Source organism: Leishmania infantum, chromosome 4, assembly GCF_000002875.2.
Source record: "Leishmania infantum JPCM5 genome chromosome 4".
In the NCBI taxonomy this organism is placed as follows: domain Eukaryota; phylum Euglenozoa; class Kinetoplastea; order Trypanosomatida; family Trypanosomatidae; genus Leishmania; species Leishmania infantum.
In genome coordinates this window covers 368,681-385,854 of record NC_009389.2, presented here as the reverse complement: position 1 = coordinate 385,854, position 17,174 = coordinate 368,681, and the positions used below count along the sequence as shown (strand labels likewise).

General features: G+C 63.7%; 6 protein-coding genes across 6 annotated transcripts; all 6 read left to right on the top strand.

Moving 5' to 3' along the window:
- Window positions 1-1,155: 1,155 nt before the first annotated feature.
- Window positions 1,156-1,740, top strand: LINJ_04_1030 (conserved hypothetical protein; the record flags this gene model as incomplete). The annotated part of the gene is made up of 1 exon (XM_001462905.1): window positions 1,156-1,740. The coding sequence occupies one exon, from the start codon at window positions 1,156-1,158 to the stop codon at window positions 1,738-1,740; it is 585 nt and encodes a 194-aa protein (XP_001462942.1).
- A 1,395-nt stretch (window positions 1,741-3,135) lies between these two features.
- LINJ_04_1020 (conserved hypothetical protein) lies at window positions 3,136-3,804 on the top strand (the record flags this gene model as incomplete). The annotated part of the gene is made up of 1 exon (XM_001462904.1): window positions 3,136-3,804. One exon carries the CDS (start codon window positions 3,136-3,138, stop codon window positions 3,802-3,804), a length of 669 nt encoding a protein of 222 aa, XP_001462941.1.
- A 1,589-nt stretch (window positions 3,805-5,393) lies between these two features.
- LINJ_04_1010 (putative chloride channel protein) lies at window positions 5,394-8,930 on the top strand (the record flags this gene model as incomplete). Its single annotated transcript, XM_001462903.1, has 1 exon — window positions 5,394-8,930. One exon carries the CDS (start codon window positions 5,394-5,396, stop codon window positions 8,928-8,930), a length of 3,537 nt encoding a protein of 1,178 aa, XP_001462940.1.
- Window positions 8,931-9,886: 956 nt separating this feature from the next.
- On the top strand, window positions 9,887-10,744 carry LINJ_04_1000 (conserved hypothetical protein; the record flags this gene model as incomplete). The annotated part of the gene is made up of 1 exon (XM_001462902.1): window positions 9,887-10,744. The coding sequence occupies one exon, from the start codon at window positions 9,887-9,889 to the stop codon at window positions 10,742-10,744; it is 858 nt and encodes a 285-aa protein (XP_001462939.1).
- A 674-nt stretch (window positions 10,745-11,418) lies between these two features.
- Window positions 11,419-15,144, top strand: LINJ_04_0990 (conserved hypothetical protein; the record flags this gene model as incomplete). Its single annotated transcript, XM_001462901.1, has 1 exon — window positions 11,419-15,144. The coding sequence occupies one exon, from the start codon at window positions 11,419-11,421 to the stop codon at window positions 15,142-15,144; it is 3,726 nt and encodes a 1,241-aa protein (XP_001462938.1).
- Window positions 15,145-15,493: 349 nt separating this feature from the next.
- LINJ_04_0980 (hypothetical protein) lies at window positions 15,494-16,939 on the top strand (the record flags this gene model as incomplete). The annotated part of the gene is made up of 1 exon (XM_001462900.1): window positions 15,494-16,939. The coding sequence occupies one exon, from the start codon at window positions 15,494-15,496 to the stop codon at window positions 16,937-16,939; it is 1,446 nt and encodes a 481-aa protein (XP_001462937.1).
- Window positions 16,940-17,174: the final 235 nt, after the last annotated feature.

The window sequence follows — 17,174 nt, the reverse complement described above, 5'->3', positions numbered from 1 at the left end:
CTCAGGCACGTCGGGTTGGTTTGAAGTCTATCGCATCGTCGGCCTTACCTGTCTGTATGTGCATACGAGGGAAGGGAGGGAAAGGACGTGGCGCGATGAGAGAGACGATGCGTGCAGATGCCAACGCACGAGAGCGACTCTCTTTCATTTTCTGCGCTGGCTGTGCATCTCCGTGGATTTTATCAAGCTGCGAGAGGCGCGCGCGTTCGTGTTCGGTGCTCTTCTCGCTTTTATTTCTCATCTTGCTGCCCTTCTTTGGGGGGAGGAGCTTGCTGAGGAAAGCACACGCGCACTCCGCTGAAAGGGCAGCGACGCCGCCTCCCACTTGTTGCTTGTTGCCATCCATCGTTTCTCTCACCTCTTCCCCGTTCTGAGTAGAGCACTCCTGCTTCAGGAACTACCTCAGCGTACGTGCATCGCCGTCCTTCCATGCGCTCTCTCTCTCTCGAGATCGCAAGCGGCGTTTCCATTATCGCCGCTTCAATGCCCGCGAGTGCAAATATCAGGCGGGGAAAAACAAGAGCAAGCGCATCAACTCCGTCTTTGTGTGTCGGGCGCGTTCGCCGTTGCTCGGGCGACGGCGCCGCAGCGCATCGCCGGTGAGCATGTGGTCATGCGATGCACACGTGAACCACAAAGAGGAAAAGAATGCCGACTTGAGCACACGTGCGTGTGTGTGTGTGTGTGTGTGTGTGTGCGTGCACACGGTTGCCTCTGGGCTGTTCTTCCTATCATCACCACCATCGCCTTTCCTCCCCTGCAATCTCTGCCCCCTTCGCGTCCTCGCTCTCTTGCCGCCGCCGACGCTGCGGCCCACCGCCTCACCCATCTTCTGTTGCTCTCCTGCAGCACACAGCCCATCCCATCCGTTTACGCAAGCCCCCCCCCCCAGTGATTACCATCACTTCTGCCATAGGCCAGCAGCCATCACCATCACCACCACCACCGCAAGAGCGAGGATATAGGGTGTATACCGTGAACTCCGCTATCGGCGTGCTTCTTCGACCTCTCGCGTTCGTCCAAAGAAAGCGATCGAAGCGGAAAAAAAACGAAAGGAAGCCGCGTAGACGGCACTCCTGTCGTGCTCTCACGCACGCACGCACACACACTTCGCGTTTCTCTCTCCGTGCCACTACCTCACCGCGCGCGCGCAACATGAGCAGGGCTCACAACGGAGAGTTACGGGCGCCGTCACGGCAGTCGTGCTGCCATCGCAGCTGGCCGGTCGTTTTTCTAATCATGTCGCTCATCGTCGTCGTGCTCGCCTTCGTTTGCGTCATCCTGGCCTTTCTGCACTCCATCATCACCCCAAGCATCGGGTTCCTGGGTGTGTACTGCCTCATCTTCAGCCTGCTCGGCCTCTCCGCGGAGGTGCTGCAGTTTTCATCGCTCAACGGACTCCTGTTTATTTGGATGAAGTACTTCCACGTTCTTCTCTACTACCGCCCGCGTGGCGTCTTCTACATCCTGTTCGGCGCCCTGCTGCTCGGCACCAGCGTTATCGAGATCGTCGCCGGCACCGTGGCCATTGCGCTTGGTGCGTTGATGCTGCTGGTCAGCATGGTGGCAGGTATGCCTGAGTTCGAGGAGGCACCGGAGGAGGAGCACCATCGGCGTCACGGCGGCCGCACATCGAGCGCGGCGGCGCGAGAGACTTCCCTGGGCACCAGGAGCAGCGCGAAGACCAAGACCTCCGCCGCGCCGACGGGCTCCAAGTCACACCGTGAGCCCAACGTCTGAAGCTCGTGAGTGAGCGAGGCTTCGAGGGCATAGAGCGGCCCCCGGCCACGCGTGAATGCGTATGTGGATGAAAGTAGCTTCCAGGGAGGTGTGGCCAATCTCTTCGCCTCCGTCAGCACCTGCGCCACGAAACCGCCGCTGCAGGAGACTCATCTCATGCACGGCGAGGGCGAAAGGGCACTGAAGCGACAGTCTGCACAGGCCGTCGCCACAAAACACTCGAGACGGCCTTCGGTAGAGAGCAGGTCTGTTATGGAGAGAGCGAGGGGGCAGAGAGTCCCATCCCCTCGTGCCTCTCCTCCGTCTGGAAATGTAGGCTGCCACCGCTCCCCGCACCATCCTCTCTAGCCACGCTTCTCATGCTCTCGCTTGTGCAGAGGCTCGGTGTGCGGTGTGTGTGTGTGTGTGCCGTTGATGTCTTACGTGCTGCTTCCACCGCAGCCCCCCCTCCCTCCCTTCCCCTTCCTTTGTTCTTTTCTGTTTAGCTATATCTGTTCTTCTCTTACACGCCCACGCACACACACACCCACTCTCCCCTCCTCAGGAGGGGGGAAGGCCCGGTGCCATCTCTGTGATGGCGTGACCGCGGTGGGCGTGTGTCTCGTTCTGTCTGCCTTTATGTGTGCGTCCATGCAGGGGTTTGGGCGTGTGCGTGTATTGTTTCGTGCGTGCGTGTGCAGCGGGGGTGTCTCCCGCGCCCCCTTCCTGTTCTTCTCCTAGGAGTGTGTTGTCCGTGTCTCCCGCCCTCCCTCACCGTGACGCCGCTTCTGCATGTATATGGTGAATGTGCCTATATATATATATATATATTTGCATGACGTGACGCCGCTGCCGCTCTCATGACGATGTTGTCGACTCGACGGCCGGAGGGCACTCCGTGACGTGCGCGACGGCGCGCCTATGCGCATGCGATATTCCTTCTTCTTTACTTGGATACCTATTGGATGTGCCGAGGCAAACACAACGAATCGAAGCATGCAATACCCTCCCCTCGCCCCTCGCGATCCTAGAGCCACGATACTCAACGTCGGCGATACCGCTTCCATACCAGAGCAAGCGGTGACGCCGATGTGGGCAGCAGCGACGCGATGGCAGCGGCAGTAGCGGAGGGCTCACTCATGTCTTCCTCCACATGCCCCGCATACGCAGACAAGGTCGCACGCACCGATCTCTCTGTCCCATCCACCGTGCTTCCGTGTGTGTGTGTGTGTGTGCGAGTCGGCGAGTGCGCCACTGCCAAGGAAGCGCAAGAAGAAACGGCGTCCGCACACGCACACGCGTGCGGCATTGAGCGGAAGACAGCCAGTAATCCTCTTTCCCCCCTCCTCCTCCTCCCTGTGTGCCTCGTCGTCGCTTGCATCTCTTTAGCGGCGCCTCGACAGCCCATCGTCCCTCATGAACGACGACGGCCCTCCACCAGTGCATGACGCACATAAGCGACCGCGTCGGACGACGTCGTCGCGTGGAGCCAAGAGCAGCACTAACACTGCATCGTCTGTCACGTCCGCAGTGGCGCAGCGGCGTATTGACCCGCGTTTTGACCCGATGTTCGGACGCGCAGATAAGCGCATGTTCGAGCAGAATTACGGCTTCCTGCGTGAGGCGGAGGAAAAGGAAGAGGCGGAGCGGCGCTTCCGCATCAAGTGCCTCAGGTGCGTCATTCGCCGCTGCGAGCTGGAGGAGGCCGGCGAGGACCTCGACGAGTACGACTTGTCCGACTACGAGCAGGAGGTCTTCGGCGAGGACCATCAGCGCGAGCTGCGGGAGATGAAACTGACACCGCCACAGCGGCTCTACGCGGAACTTGAGCAGCTTCAGCGCGCCTCGCAGCTGTACGTGTCCAAGACGCGCGATGCATCCGTCAAGGATCGGCGATCCAGCGTGAAACAGGAGCTTCTGCGGAAAGAGGTGGTAGCCGTGAAGGCCGGCAGAAAGGCAAGGCCGTACTTCCCGAAGCGTGCCGAGGTGAAGCGTGCGATGACGGCAGACACCTTCTCGCGCCTCAACGACAAGGGCGGCAAGGCCGCGGTGGATCGCTACGTCATTCGCAAGCGCAAAAAATAGGAGAAGTGCAGAGCGAGAGAGAGAGAAGGAGGAATGGAGTGAGGCGGAGAGGCACGTATGGGCACTGAAGGTCGACGAGCGCGTCTTCTCTCCCCTACCTTTCTCTGCCTGCCTCCCTCCCTCCCGCGCCCTCCTTCACTCTTTCCTTCGACTGCCACGGCCTGCTCGTGCTAAAGCGATCTGCTTCGCCCCCCTCCCCCCCCGGTGACCCTTGTCCCATCATCCCTCTTTTCTTCTGCGCGCGTGCGTGTTTGAGTGAGTGTGTATGTTTGGCGTTATGGCATCCGTTAAGACTGGAACGGGCGATAAGCGCAGCTTGCCATTGCCAGCGCTGCGCCGTCGTTGCAGCAACTGGCGGCTGCGGAATGCATGCTGCTGTGTTGGAGACCACCGACCGGGTAAGAAGAGAAGGGCAACGCCGATCCCACGGGGCACGTCTGTGTGTGCGCATGCCGACGAGGGCTGGTATCGACCTCCATAAGCGAGATCCTCACCATTGCCACGGCTGTGACGCGGAGCACTGCGACTCGCGAGAGGGCGTATGGCGACGCTCACCGCGTCTGGAGATCAGCCGTGCACGACGGCACAAAGCCGCGGCGGAAGAACGAGACGCGTAAGGGCGCGTGCAGTTCTGGGCAGTGTCGGCCCCTCCCCTCTGTCGTGCATGGAGTTTTACTGTGCAGCCCCTTCACGCTTCTCCCGCCTCTTTCCCCCCGTCTCTGTCCCTCACGCACCCCGTTGGGCTTTCATGGTGTGCTCTACGATGATCACCCACCGCGTACATATTCATCAGAAACCGTCGGATCACCACCACCGCCGTGCATACACGCCCCCCTCCCCCTCCCTCTCTCCCTTACTCCTCCATCCACCCCACACATACACGCGCATGGTTTTGTCCACCAAGGCTTTCGTACGACCTAAAAGCATCCCTCACTCCATTCCAGACCGCCTGCGGTGCTCTTGCTGGCGGCTGCGGCCGACATTCTCTCTTGCTCCGACTTCCTTAACCTATCTTTCTGCCTGTCGGTGCCTGTGTGTGCTCGCCTTCGGCTCTGCGTCGTCTTGGGCGCCACTTCTTCATCACGCCCCCCCCCCCTCCTCCAGGTCCCCCCCCCTTCCCTTCCCTCCTGCACACCTTAGCGCCTTTTCTTCTTAAAGCCCGCTCCTTGCGCCCCCTTCCCCCTCCCTCCCTCCCTTCCTCCCTCCCCCCATTCGCCATTCTTGTCTCTCCCCCACCCCTCGGTGTCGTCTGGCTGCTTTATCAGAACACGCACACGCACTCCCTCCTCCCCTCTCCATTCTTTTTTTCCTTTTCTATTAGTCACCGCGCGTCCTTTAGCAGACGCCAGTGCTCTCTTGCGAGCGCATCCCTGCCGCTTGCTCGCTCATCAACCATCGTGCAGACGCCAGGCGTGCGTACACGCCTACACGGACGCACGTATTTGTCGTGTCGGCTCGAGTGTGTGAGTGAGTGTGTGCGTGTGTGAGAGTGTCTCCGCCCGTTCCCTGTTGGACGCGCAGGCTCGCGCCTGCACGCGAGTAGGCACTGAAAGCGCCACGCGTGGCGTCACCAGGCAACGCTGGCTGCCATGCAGCTGTCGCCGGACGACTTTGAGGGCGCGGTGGCGCGGCCGCCGCTGCACTACCGCCAGAGCTGGCTGGAGTGGTTCTGGCGTGCGCTGTGCGAGACGGCGAACCCGAACACAATGCACACGGAGTATCTGACGCCAGCGGAGCTGGAGAAGCAGGCGAGCTTCGAGAGCCTAGACTACTACAAGCCCTACCCGGATATGTACGTCGAATATCTGCGAGAGAGTCAAGAGGGCCGACGGCACCAATATGCGCAGGGCGACGCGGCGGCCGCGTCGCCGGCGGCAGACGTGAACGGCGGCATTTCACACGAGACAGACAGCGGGAGTGCGGGGCGCACGCGCTACAGTGTCAGCTATCCCCTTGGCAGCATGGCCGAGAGCTTCGCTCGGCTCCAGATGGACACGGCGGAGCGCCACGTCACGCTGCGATGGCTGTTGCACGTCTTGATCGCCCTGTCCGTTGGTGTCGTCGCCACAGTTGTGTCGTACGCCGTCGACATCCTCGAAAAGTACCGCGCCGAGGTGCTGTACGGCATCATGGCAAGCCAACGGCACCGGTCCATCGGCAACCTTCAGGGGCTCTTGTACACGGTAATCGGTTCCGTCGTGCTTGTGGCGATAGCCGCTGGTGTCGTGGTGTACTTCGAGCCCGCCGCGTCGGGCGGTGGCATCCCTGATGTGATGGCGTACCTCAACGGCGTCCACCTCCGCAAAGCCATGAACCTGCGCACTTTTATCGCGAAAGCCATCTCGTGCATCTGCGCCGTTGCCGGTGGGCTGCCCGTGGGGCTGGAGGCGCCCCTCATCCACCTCGGCGCTATCACCGGGGCCGGCGTGACGCAGGGCCGCAGTCGCACCCTTGGATTTCAAACATCGATGTTCCAGGCTTTCCGCAACAACAAGGATCGCCGCGACTTCATAACGGCCGGTGCGGCGTGCGGCGTGTCCGTCGCCTTTGGTGCCCCGATCGGCGGCCTGCTCTTCGTCATGGAGGAGGTCAGCAGTTTTTGGGACCAGAGCTCCAACGGACAGATCTTCCTCGCCACGATGCTGTGCTTCACCTTTAGCACCATTATCAACTCAATCGTCGAGGGCCGGCGGCTGCTGGGCTGGGTCTCGAACGCGGCCGCCGTGTTGTTCGAGGTCAACATCACCATACCGCTGAACCTGGTGTCCATCATTCCCTCGCTGTTCCTCGGCATCGTCATGGGCTCCTTGGCTGCCTTCTTCACCAAAGCGAACCTGATCCTTATCAAGTGGCGGCGCCGCGTGTTACGGCCATACCAGTTCCGCCGCTTCCTTGAGCCGGTCGTGATCGGCGCCGTCTTCTCCAGCTGCATGTACGTCCTCTCCCTCGTCTCCCCGTGCGCCGAACTGCACGACATCGGCACTGTCAACGAGACGGTGCAACAGTGGGGCACAGAGGGCGGCTGGCGCCTCTTCAACAACACCTGCACCAAGCCCAGGACGTACTCGCCGCTCGGGACGCTCAACATGGCCTCTGGCAAGAACACGATCCGCCATCTCTTCTCGCGGCAGACGGCCGGGGAGTTCCCTGTGATGACGCTGATTGTGTACTTTCTCATCTACTTCGCCTCCGCCTGCATGGCCAGCGGCACGTCCGTGTCGGGTGGTCTTGTCGTGCCCAGCCTCGTGCTTGGCGCCGTCTTTGGCCGCCTGTTCGGTCTGCTCATGTTCCATATCGGCGTCGCGAAGATCCCTGGCGTGCCGCGCGGCTACGCGGCGGCAGATGCGTGGATGGACCCCGGTGTCTTCGCCCTCATCGGCGCCGGCGCCTTCCTCGCCGGCACCTCGCGTATGTCGATGGCCATCTGCGTCATCATGGTCGAGCTGTCGGCGGAGCTGCACTACCTGCTGCCTGTCATGGTGGCGATCGTCATGTCCAAGACGACGGCGGACTGGTTGTGCGAGCCCCTGTACCATCAAATGCTGCTCATGGACAGCGTCCCCTACCTGCCACCAAACATCGTGAAGCCGGAGTTCGAGCAGCTGACGGCGGCCGACGTCATGGCGTCTGAGGTGGTGACGCTGCGGATGCGCGAGCGTACGGAGGTGGTGCTGGCCGCTCTGCGCGACAGCACACACCACGCCTTCCCTGTTGTAGAGGCCGTTCCGATCGACGATGCCGCCGCCGACGGCGATGACGAAAAAGCGACGTCCCCGCGAAGAGGGTCAGCCAGCGCATTCGCACTGCGCCAGCAGGACGGCACGAAGCGCGGGTCCGGTGAAGCCAGCGCCCCCCCTGTCGCCCCGGCTGGTGCGCTGGCGCCTCGATCTGCGATGAACACATCCACAACAGCGTCGGCAGCGACGCAGGTGCGCTACAAGTTTGTCGGCCTCGTCACTCGCGAGGATCTTCAGGTGTACTTCACCCTTCCCCAGCTGCAGGAGTACAGCGAGTCGCTGTCGACGACATCGCCGATGACCGCGGTGCCGCTGACAGCCAAAGACAGCGACGGCTTTGGCGGCCGCCTCGCGCCGTGCGTGCAGGCCATCCGCCACCTCTCCTGGACGCAGTGGACGTGGCAGAAGAGTCGCCTTTTCTTTCGAACCTCGGACCGCTACGAGTGGGTTCGGACGCACATGCCCGACGGTATCCCGGGCGGGGCGGAGGTGAGGGCCGAGAACGACTCCTTAATCAGCGAAAACCGCCTGCCGCCCGTCCTCGACCTCTCCCTTATCGTGAACCGCAGCCCATGGGTGATCCCGCCCTTCTTCAACTTGCAGATGACGTACCAGACCTTCCGCATGATGGGCTTGCGGCACATGGTTGTCGTCGACGGTGACACTGTGGCGGGCATGATCACCCGCAAAGACCTGCTCGTCAACTCGCTGCGGCACAGAATGAAGGAGCTCAGCGCGCGGCTGGCGACAGCGGACTCGGCTGCGCCGTCGCTGCCGCCGAGCTACACGAAGCATGGGATACTCGGCGACCAGGTGCAGCGGTCTCACAGCGAAGGCGGCAGGGACGAGGTGGACGGTGGGCTGCCGACGCGGGCAGGGGCACGCGCCAACAGCGCGGCCGCCCCACTCGAGTTCCGCGACTCCGCGAGCACCAACGACCGTGGTTCTGCCTCGGCGTGGAAGTCATCATCGCCGAATGTCTTCGCCTCCGCAGGTGGCGAGGCGCCAACGAAGCAGCACTGGAGCTTTCTGCAGCCCACTGAAGCTGCGGCTGCGCCGACAACGTCGAGTGCCCCAATCTCTTCGCCGCTGACAGCCCTCTTCGGTTCCACCTCGTCGCCTTCGACGGTGCGCGGCAGTGGCGGTCCCGGGTTCCCCACCGCGCCCATGGCGGCGGCGGCGGCTTACAGGACGGCAACGTCGTCGCCCCCGCGTGTCACCGCGCACGAGCCGGGCTCTGAGGCAGCCGCTGCGCTGGCGTGGAACGGCAGCAGAGGCGTCGCCGAAGCCGACACAAGAGGCAGCAGCGTTGCTAGCATGTTTGCGAATGGACATCAAGCACCCGCGACGCCGCCGCTGCCGGCTGATGTGGCGTCGCTGTTCAAATAGAACACGCTGTGCTCTACGAAGAAGGCGTTGTGAGGCGCACCCAGCTCCGCGCACAAGTGTGGGCCGCTGTGGTGTCGGCGTGCTTAGTCTTGTGACCGCTGGGGCGGAGGGGGGGCGCAGCAGCGTGTCGGCTCCACTTTCCTTCGCTCTCCTGCGCGTGCGTGTGCGCTTCTCAGCGTACTGCGTCTTCGTTGCTCTTTTGTGTTGCTCGAACAGGCCTCTTGACGATGCTTGCCGATGGAGGCAACGTCGCCCACGGCGGCGCGGGCCCGACATGCAGCTGGATTGCAGTGCTACAGTCGCAGCCGCAGCCGCCCCCACCTTCTCCTCCTCTTCTGCAGAGAGAGGGCACGGCCGGAGAGCAGGCGGCGTGTGAGCCGGCGCGCCCGCCGCCGCTTCTTCTCTCCGCCTCGCGGCTCTTCCGCTTTCCTGCCTCTGCTTCTGTCTTCCGAAGTGCTGGTGCTGCCTACACACACACACACACACACACGCCACAACATCTGCGCCTCCATCCGAAGCGTGGCGACCGCTCGCCCTGCTCTCACGTGCGCTCCTCACATGACGAGGACGTCTCCCTCTGTGTGTGTGCCTGTCCTTCGCTCTCAGCACCATACTGTACGTCATTTGCCCCTTCCCACGTTACCCTTCCTGCTCCGCGTTGGCACATGCGCCAGCCCACCCTCACCCACACGCACGCGCACAGGCAGCCATTCCGTTTTCACAGAGTAAGAGAGCGGCAGATACACGACGAGTCGCACACACACAAGCGGTTCGAATCGGTCCTTCTCCTCCGCCACCGCCCACCTGGCCATCTGCCCAGCTGCTGCTGTACAGGAGCGTATCGGGGCGACGCCGTGTCTTGTCCTTTGCCTCCCCTTCGCCTGTGAGTCGGGCGTGCTCTCGATATTTCGCTTCCCTTCCCCCTCTGTGTGCGTGTGTGTGAGAGCGAAAGGCCGATGTCCTCGGACGCCGCGCTAGATGAGAAGCTCACGGAGCTGCTTCGCGTCATGGTGAGTCGTCTGCCAGTCAACAAGACGCTGCCAGCGGCGGTGGTGCAGAAGCTTCTGCTCGCCAAGTACGGTGACACGTACCCGGAGGCGTACGTGGCAAGTCGCTCGACGTTTATCGGTGACACCGTGATGAAGCTCATGATCGAGAAGGAGAAGGCTGCCACAGCGGTGACGGCGAACGGCGACGCCAGTGAAGAGGATGACGATGGCAGCAACGCATCAGACGAAGACGACTCTGACGAGGGCGATTCGGGAGAAGACGAGGAGGAGGATGCAGCATCCGACTCCGACGATGAAGACTTCGACTCGGACGACGATGACGACGACGATGATGACGACGCAGAGGAGCCAAAGAAGAAGAGCGCGCGTGTGGAAGAGGTGGACAGGACTGCGCTGAAGGATCAGCAAGAGGCGGCAACGCCCTCCTCGGCCGTGTCTGTGGCCGAGCGCTGCAAGGCCATGGCGGAATGCCTGCGCAAGCTGAGCTACCATGTTCGGGCCCCCACCGCTGAGGAGAGCCTGGAGGATTACCTGCGCGAGTACCTTTTGGTCGAGTTCGAGAAGCACGGCATGGACCCGGACAAGTACAGCAAATCAGACATCAAGCGCTACCGCATCAAGCGCGAAGTGGAGCTGCTGCAGCAGGACGGAGCGAGTCTGAGCCTCGACCGCCGCAACCGTGCAGGCCGCGGCTTCAGCAACTTGGCTGTCAGCAAGGAGGCAGGCGGTAGCGGCTCACAAGCCAGCCCGTCTCCGTCGGCGGCGTCGGCGCGGCAAACGTCGATGTTCCTCGACGACGAGTAGGAAAAGGATGCCATGGTGAAGCTCCTCCCTGGATCGCACACGCAGCCATCGATCGCTCTGTCTTACCTGCCGTTCCGTTACTCGACTGCCAAAGTCGCAGTAGGGCTGTGTTGCTGTCGAGTCGTTGCCTGGGCACGCGCGCGTGTGTGGGGGTTGGGGGAGGTGGCGCTCTCTCTGTGCACGCCGTGGACTTCGTAGTGGTGGCTGATTGGATTTGTTCCCCTTCGCCTTATATAGACATTCTCACTTCTTGCATCCCGTGTAAGGGATGCGGAGACTCGGCCGGTGCGCAGGTGTGCGTACGTGCGTGCGTGTTTACGAGGAGGGGAAGGGGTGCACGCACCGGTGGCCTCCGTTGTGCTCTCGCCCTTCCCTTCCCGCCCCATCATCTCATCGACCACCGCTCTCCTGCTCTTCTCTATTCTTCTACGCGCATACGCAGCCACACCGCCATACCCAAACGCCCGCGGGGATATCCTCCGTCGAGGCCTGCGATTCACGCGGTAGCATCGCCTGTGACAGTGCGCCACGCCTTCCTCAGTGGTCCTATCCTGCATGGCACACAAGCGCGCGCACCCTCAGACATTCTTTCACGTTCATAGATGCAAGCCGCCCTCACCACCCCCGCCCCGCGCACTACCTCCCTCCCTCCTTCCCTCTCGTCTCCGCATCGCATGTCGCAGCGCCATAGCAGTGGCGTCGTGTCTGGTCAACTGGCACAGATGCCCTGGAACGCTAATGGGCCTGCCGATGACGACGGCGACGAACTCCGCACGGTGCTGGAAGACGCACGGACGGCGCAGGCAGGCCATCTTGGGAAGAGTCGGCCCACTCCAGGGCCGTCACTCTCCAGGTTTCCCGTCGCCTCTTCGCCGCAGGGCAGCGGCCATGACCACCTTCGACACCGCGACAACGCGGACGTTGACCTGTGGGAGACGAGGCAAGCGCAGGAGCTCGGGGACGACTTCTTCGCCCTCTACACGTCGCAGGCCGACGCTGCGTCGCCTAATGGCCGCAGTGGTCGTGGTGGTGTGACGCCCTCGTCCGCCAACGCGTCTGCGACGGCCGCCGGCTCCCGCGGCGACGGCGACGATGTTGCCTCTCCCAGCGACCAGGAAGACGAAGGGGCTAGCCGCGACAACGACGTAGATGTGCCTGGCGAGGTGCGGGTGGGCCGAGCCGATGACCACCATGCGCAGCAGTCGCAGTACGTGCCGGAGTGCACCGAGGACTTGGAGGAGGAAGACGGCATCGCCGACTCGAGCGAGTCGCCGGTGGTATCAGAGCAGCCAGTGGAAGGGTTCAGAAGAGAGGCTCAACAGCCGCCGAGCCGCTCAGGCACCACACCAGCAACAGAGAGGCCATGGCAGCCGGAGTGCTGGCCCCACCCTCACCCGCCTCCCTTCGCCGCACTTCCGCGTCCGCGTCAGACGCGCGTGACTTTCCACACGCAACGCTACGGCGCCTTCATCAAGGCTTACCTTGGCCTCTCCGACGCTGAGGTGGAGCAGGCGCAGCGACGCGGGAGGGGTATCTGCATGATTGGAGTTCGCAAGGCGCCTCCATCGAGCTCGCACCTCGCCGCAAGCGCCTCCTACGCTACCCCTTTCTCCCCACCCTCGTCATCATCGGCGTCAGCGACGGCAACCGGCTACACCTTCCAGCCCATGCACCGCCGCCACTCGCACCACGGCTTTGGCGAGCCCGTGAAAGTTCAGCGGGCATTTCTGCGGCACTCCGTGCTGGCGGTGGAGGGCGATGCCGTGTTCAGCGAGCTGATTGACCGGGCCGAGGTGCTGTATGCCGTCGAGCAGCACCGACTCGATGCGGCGTGGAAGACGTACGCACACGACACCGGCGCTGCCGGGGAGGACGCGGCAGCCGCGGCCGCAACGGCGGTGCCTGGCACACCAGCACAGCCTCCGCTATACCCGCAGTTCCGCAAGCTGCCGCGCGTGACGGAGCCGTACCTGCGCCCCAACGCGCGCTGCATTGCCCTTCACTACGGTCTGCCGGGCAGGGCAGCCTCTGATAGTAACGATGGCAGCGCCGGAAGGATGGCCACCGACACGGCGGCCGTGAAGCCGAAGGAAGGCGAAGGTGAAGAGGGAAAGCCACACACGCATCGCACGTCTAGTACATCAGTGCCACCAAACCCGTACCCCCGGGCGTCGTTGATGGCAGTGGTGTGTACCACGCGGTTGGAGGAGGGCGAGGAGATCTACGTATCGCTGGAGTCGTACTACCGCTGCCTTGACGAGGTCTCGTGGTACCGGCGCTGCTATAGCGAGTTAAACAAAAAGTGCGGGTGTCCTGATGGTGTCACGGCCCCGTGCACTGCCGCCGAGGGCGGCGGTGGCATGAAGGAGGCCACCGCCGGCCAAGAGGACCTGATCGGTAACGTGTACACGGGTGTCAAGCGCTTCCCCGAGTGGCCGGCCCACCTGGCCTACTACCACGGCGTGGGGCGGCGGCATGCGAGCCACGTCGCGGAGGCCGCCTTTCCTTTCACGCTGGTCTCCCTCGCCCCGGCGCCGGAGCTGGGAGATAATCAGAAGGGCGTTGTCGCCTCCGCCTGGCTGCCCTACGGCACGTGCCTGTTGTACTGCGGCCCCGCCGTGGCGACGCGCAAGGTGGAGCGGCTCGTTAGCGAGCGTGCGTTGCGCGGTGACAACGCAGTGGCCCACACCAAGACCACCGCCCAGCATGAGGCACAGACGCATCCAGGGGGGGAGGAGGAGGAGGACGATCTATCCTTCGTCACGGACGACACCTACGCGCTGGGGCTCGGGCGCCACGGCGTGTGCTTCGGCCAGGGCCTCACCCGCTACATCAATCACCGCTACAACGCGTCCCGGTTTGGCAACGTGGAGCTGTGCTCGGTGATACTGTCTGTGCCCAGCGAATTCGCCAGCGCACAGGGGACGGTGGCGGCCCCTGCTGGTGGCCCGGAGGAGCTGAAGAGCGCGGGTGAGAGGGTTATCACAAAGTCCGCTGGCGTGGATGCATCGCCGTCCCTGACGGCCGAGGAGCGGGTGCAGGTGGTGCGTGCCGCAACAGCGAAGCGGCCCTACCATCGACGTCGCGTGCAGAGGGCTAAGAAGGGGCCGCCTCCCCCCGTCGCGGTGGCCAGTGGCGCTGCTGCCGTGCCTGCCGCTGCGGTGGACGACCGTCTCGCCGCCCTGTACGCGAAGCCCAAGCGACGGCCGCCGCGCCGCCGCGCGCCGTGTCTTTTTCTCGAAGAACGCAGTTTCTTCGTGACGGTCCCCTTCTTCCTGGCTACCACCGACATCCCGCCCGGCACGTCGCTGCTCGCGTGGACCTACGGCGAGGACTACGACGCTAAGCTGGAGCGACAGGCCGTGGCCGAAGGCCACGTGGTACCCTACGCCGATGCCGTGCTGCTCAACCGCCGCCTTGCAGCGTCACCGGCGACAGGCTATCGGTTCCAGCGCTACAACGGCGATTACCGTTTTGCAGTCGGTGTAGGCGATGTCGTCTGGCGTCGGCGGCCCGTGCGCCTTGGCATCCCGTCCTCCTCTGTCGACTGCGCCGGCGGCCACGACATCGTCGATGTGTACGTGCCGCCGCCGGAGGATGACCTCTTCGTCGTCGTGCAGACGCTGCGGTCGAGTGTCGAGAGGGTCCTCCTGCGGCCGCTGGAGCGCGTCCCGCTCACGAGTCGGCAGCTGGGCACCCTCTTGAGGGAGCAGCACCTAGCCGACTACGTGTCCCCACACGCCCCGAGTAACGCGCGGCTGGGCCCGCAGAAGGGGCGGCGCCGAGTCGGTCGCCCGCCGTCGGCGAACTCGAAGCGACAGCGAGCGGCAGCGCTCACCCACAACTGGGCGGCGCATTGGGCGGTGTTTCGGCTAACGGACATCAGCGCCTTGGCACCCGCACCCTTCGCCGGGACGTCATCCTGCCTCACACCGCACGCCCTCTCCCGCTACGAGGAGGCGCTGCGAACGTGCGTCGTGGCAACGACCGATTCCGTGGGACTGCTGCTCATGGACATCGACTACAGCGCCGTGCACCGCACCCGAGACACCGGCGGCGAGGCGAGCGACACGGGCGCGCCGCGGCGGATCACGGGCGATTCGCAAGGATCGACGGCTCGGGCATCGCCGGGCGGTGGGGGTGGGCCCGCCGCCAACCAAAGCGCCGGTCGCGGTGGCGAGAGCGCGGCGCACCGTCTCATCCTCGTGAACCTCGATGATCTGCACCACGCCACGTCCCTGGTGCGGACGTCGCCGGGGCGGGCGGCAGCCGTGCCAGCGCTCTGCAACGGTCTTCTGTGGCCCCTCTATTGCATGTCGCAAAGGCCGCGCGCTGCCGCGGCGGCGGCGTTCGGTGCTGCAGACGATGTTCTTCGCGCGCGCCCCGGCAGTCGCGTCTGACCGTGTATGTGCCCGCCGCTACGAGCAGTCCCCACCCAGCCACCCACTCCACCCCACCCCTTTCCGCGCATCTGCTTTGTGATACCCGACGCAATCGTGGCGGGCGCACGCGGCGTCGTGTAGTACGTGGTGGGTCGGTCTCATCGTGTCGTGTCCCCTCCAACTCCTCACTCGCCCCACCCTGCGCAGGCTCTCATGGGAGCGCCTGCCCATGTCGCGGGCATTTGTATGCGTGCTCTGGCCGCGAGTTGCCCTCTCCTCTTCACTTCGTCCTCTCGGTCTTTCTCCGCCTTCACGTCAGCCCCTTCGCCCACCCCACCTCACTCTGCCTTCTGCCCTCCCTCCAAAAATGGCCTCGACGGTTCCGTGGTACTGCCGCCACGGCGTCCACGGCGATCTCGCAAAGGAGGTGAACGTCGATGGCACCGTTGTCTACCGCACTCGTGAGCGACGGTGCGACTGTACGCCACCGCGTCTGTGCCCACTTGTCTTGCCTACGGCGCACCCTCGCCCGCACCCGCCGCCACCGCGGCGCCGGCTCTCCGGCCCACGTACCGCACCGCCGCGAAAATGCGGCCGTGGACGAGTCGTTGGCACTGGTCGTGAGCGCATCGTGCCGTCGTGGCAGAAAGCCTATGCGCCGCTGCCGGATTCTTCGCTGCCTTGCCCCTCTGGCGAGATGGACGACACGCGCCTACACGTCTTGGTGCCGCCACTGGCGTTCGACAGCGCTGTCGGCGACTTTTATGCGGGCTACGTGTCGTCTACGTCGCACGATGCAGCAGCAACTTTACCGTTCATCCCGGTCATCAATCCTCAGCCCGCCTTGGCAGGGGTAGCGCCGTTCACGGCCGCCGACGATCCTATCTCTGCTGCCACCGCGCCTCTCGGGGTGGGCAGCTGCGTTGATTCGCTGCCGGTAGGCATGTCACCGGTGCCACAACCGCCGCTGCAGGAGTCACAGCCTGCTGCAGCCGCTGAGCTGCGCAGTGCAGCGCCACTAGCAAGCGGTGCCGGCAACCCACAACCATCTCCGTCAGCAGCTGCTGTTGCTGCTCCCTCATCACCGTGCACCGTGGAAAGCCATGTCATGGATCGGCTCTGCGGCTTCCTGCACTGCCCAACATGTGGCCAACGTGTTGCGGTCGCCACTCCGAGTGGGTTGGAGGCTGTGCAGGACATGCCTGCGATGTGTCCGATGGGGCCACACGTGGCCCCCGGTGCGGAACACAGAACTCAAGCTCGAGGCGCTGCCTCAGTGGGTCGTTTCTGCTTCCTCTGCGGCATTGACAAGCAGGCACCAACGTGCAAGGCAGAAGCGTCCGTGCCGCCGCCGTTGCCATCACCACAGCAGCAGCCACTGGCCGCTACGGAGGGGCACACGGCCAACGCTCCCACAATGGAGGAGGCGTGTGCCCGTCAAACTCTGCCTCCTGCGGCCACATGTGAGAATGCGGCTGCGGCGGCGTCGGCGACAACACCACCGCCACCATCAGTGCCAGCCACCGCCGGAGCTGCGTCGCCAGACCTTCACCTTGATCAGGATTTGCGCACTGTGGATGAGGTGATATCGCACCTGCTGCGCAATGCGACAGAGAACGGTGGGAGAGTGCGGCCGCCATGCGGGTTGCCACAGTGCCGCCTGTGTGATCCGTCCGCAGCTGCCGCGACGGCTCCCAGAGTCACCCCCTCGAGGTGGATGTGTCCTCTATGGCAGTGCGGATGGTGGGGTAGGCAGCCGGTGATGTGCGGCAGCCCAGCCGTGGCCATCATTCACCATCACTACGCCAAGTAGACCTCACCCTGCATCGGTGAGGGCGCATCGACGTGCGCGTCCTTCCGTTCTTTTGCGTTATCATCTACATTCCGCGTCGCATCCCCGTCTTCACGATGGTGTTGCTATTCTTTACTTTTAGATCGTCGCTTCGCGTTCTGCTTGTGTCTGTGTGTGCGCGTGTATGCGCGTGCGCGGTGGAGAGAGCGGCGCACAGAAAGAGGGCGTGAGCAAGACAGGAGAGGGGAGCGCCCAT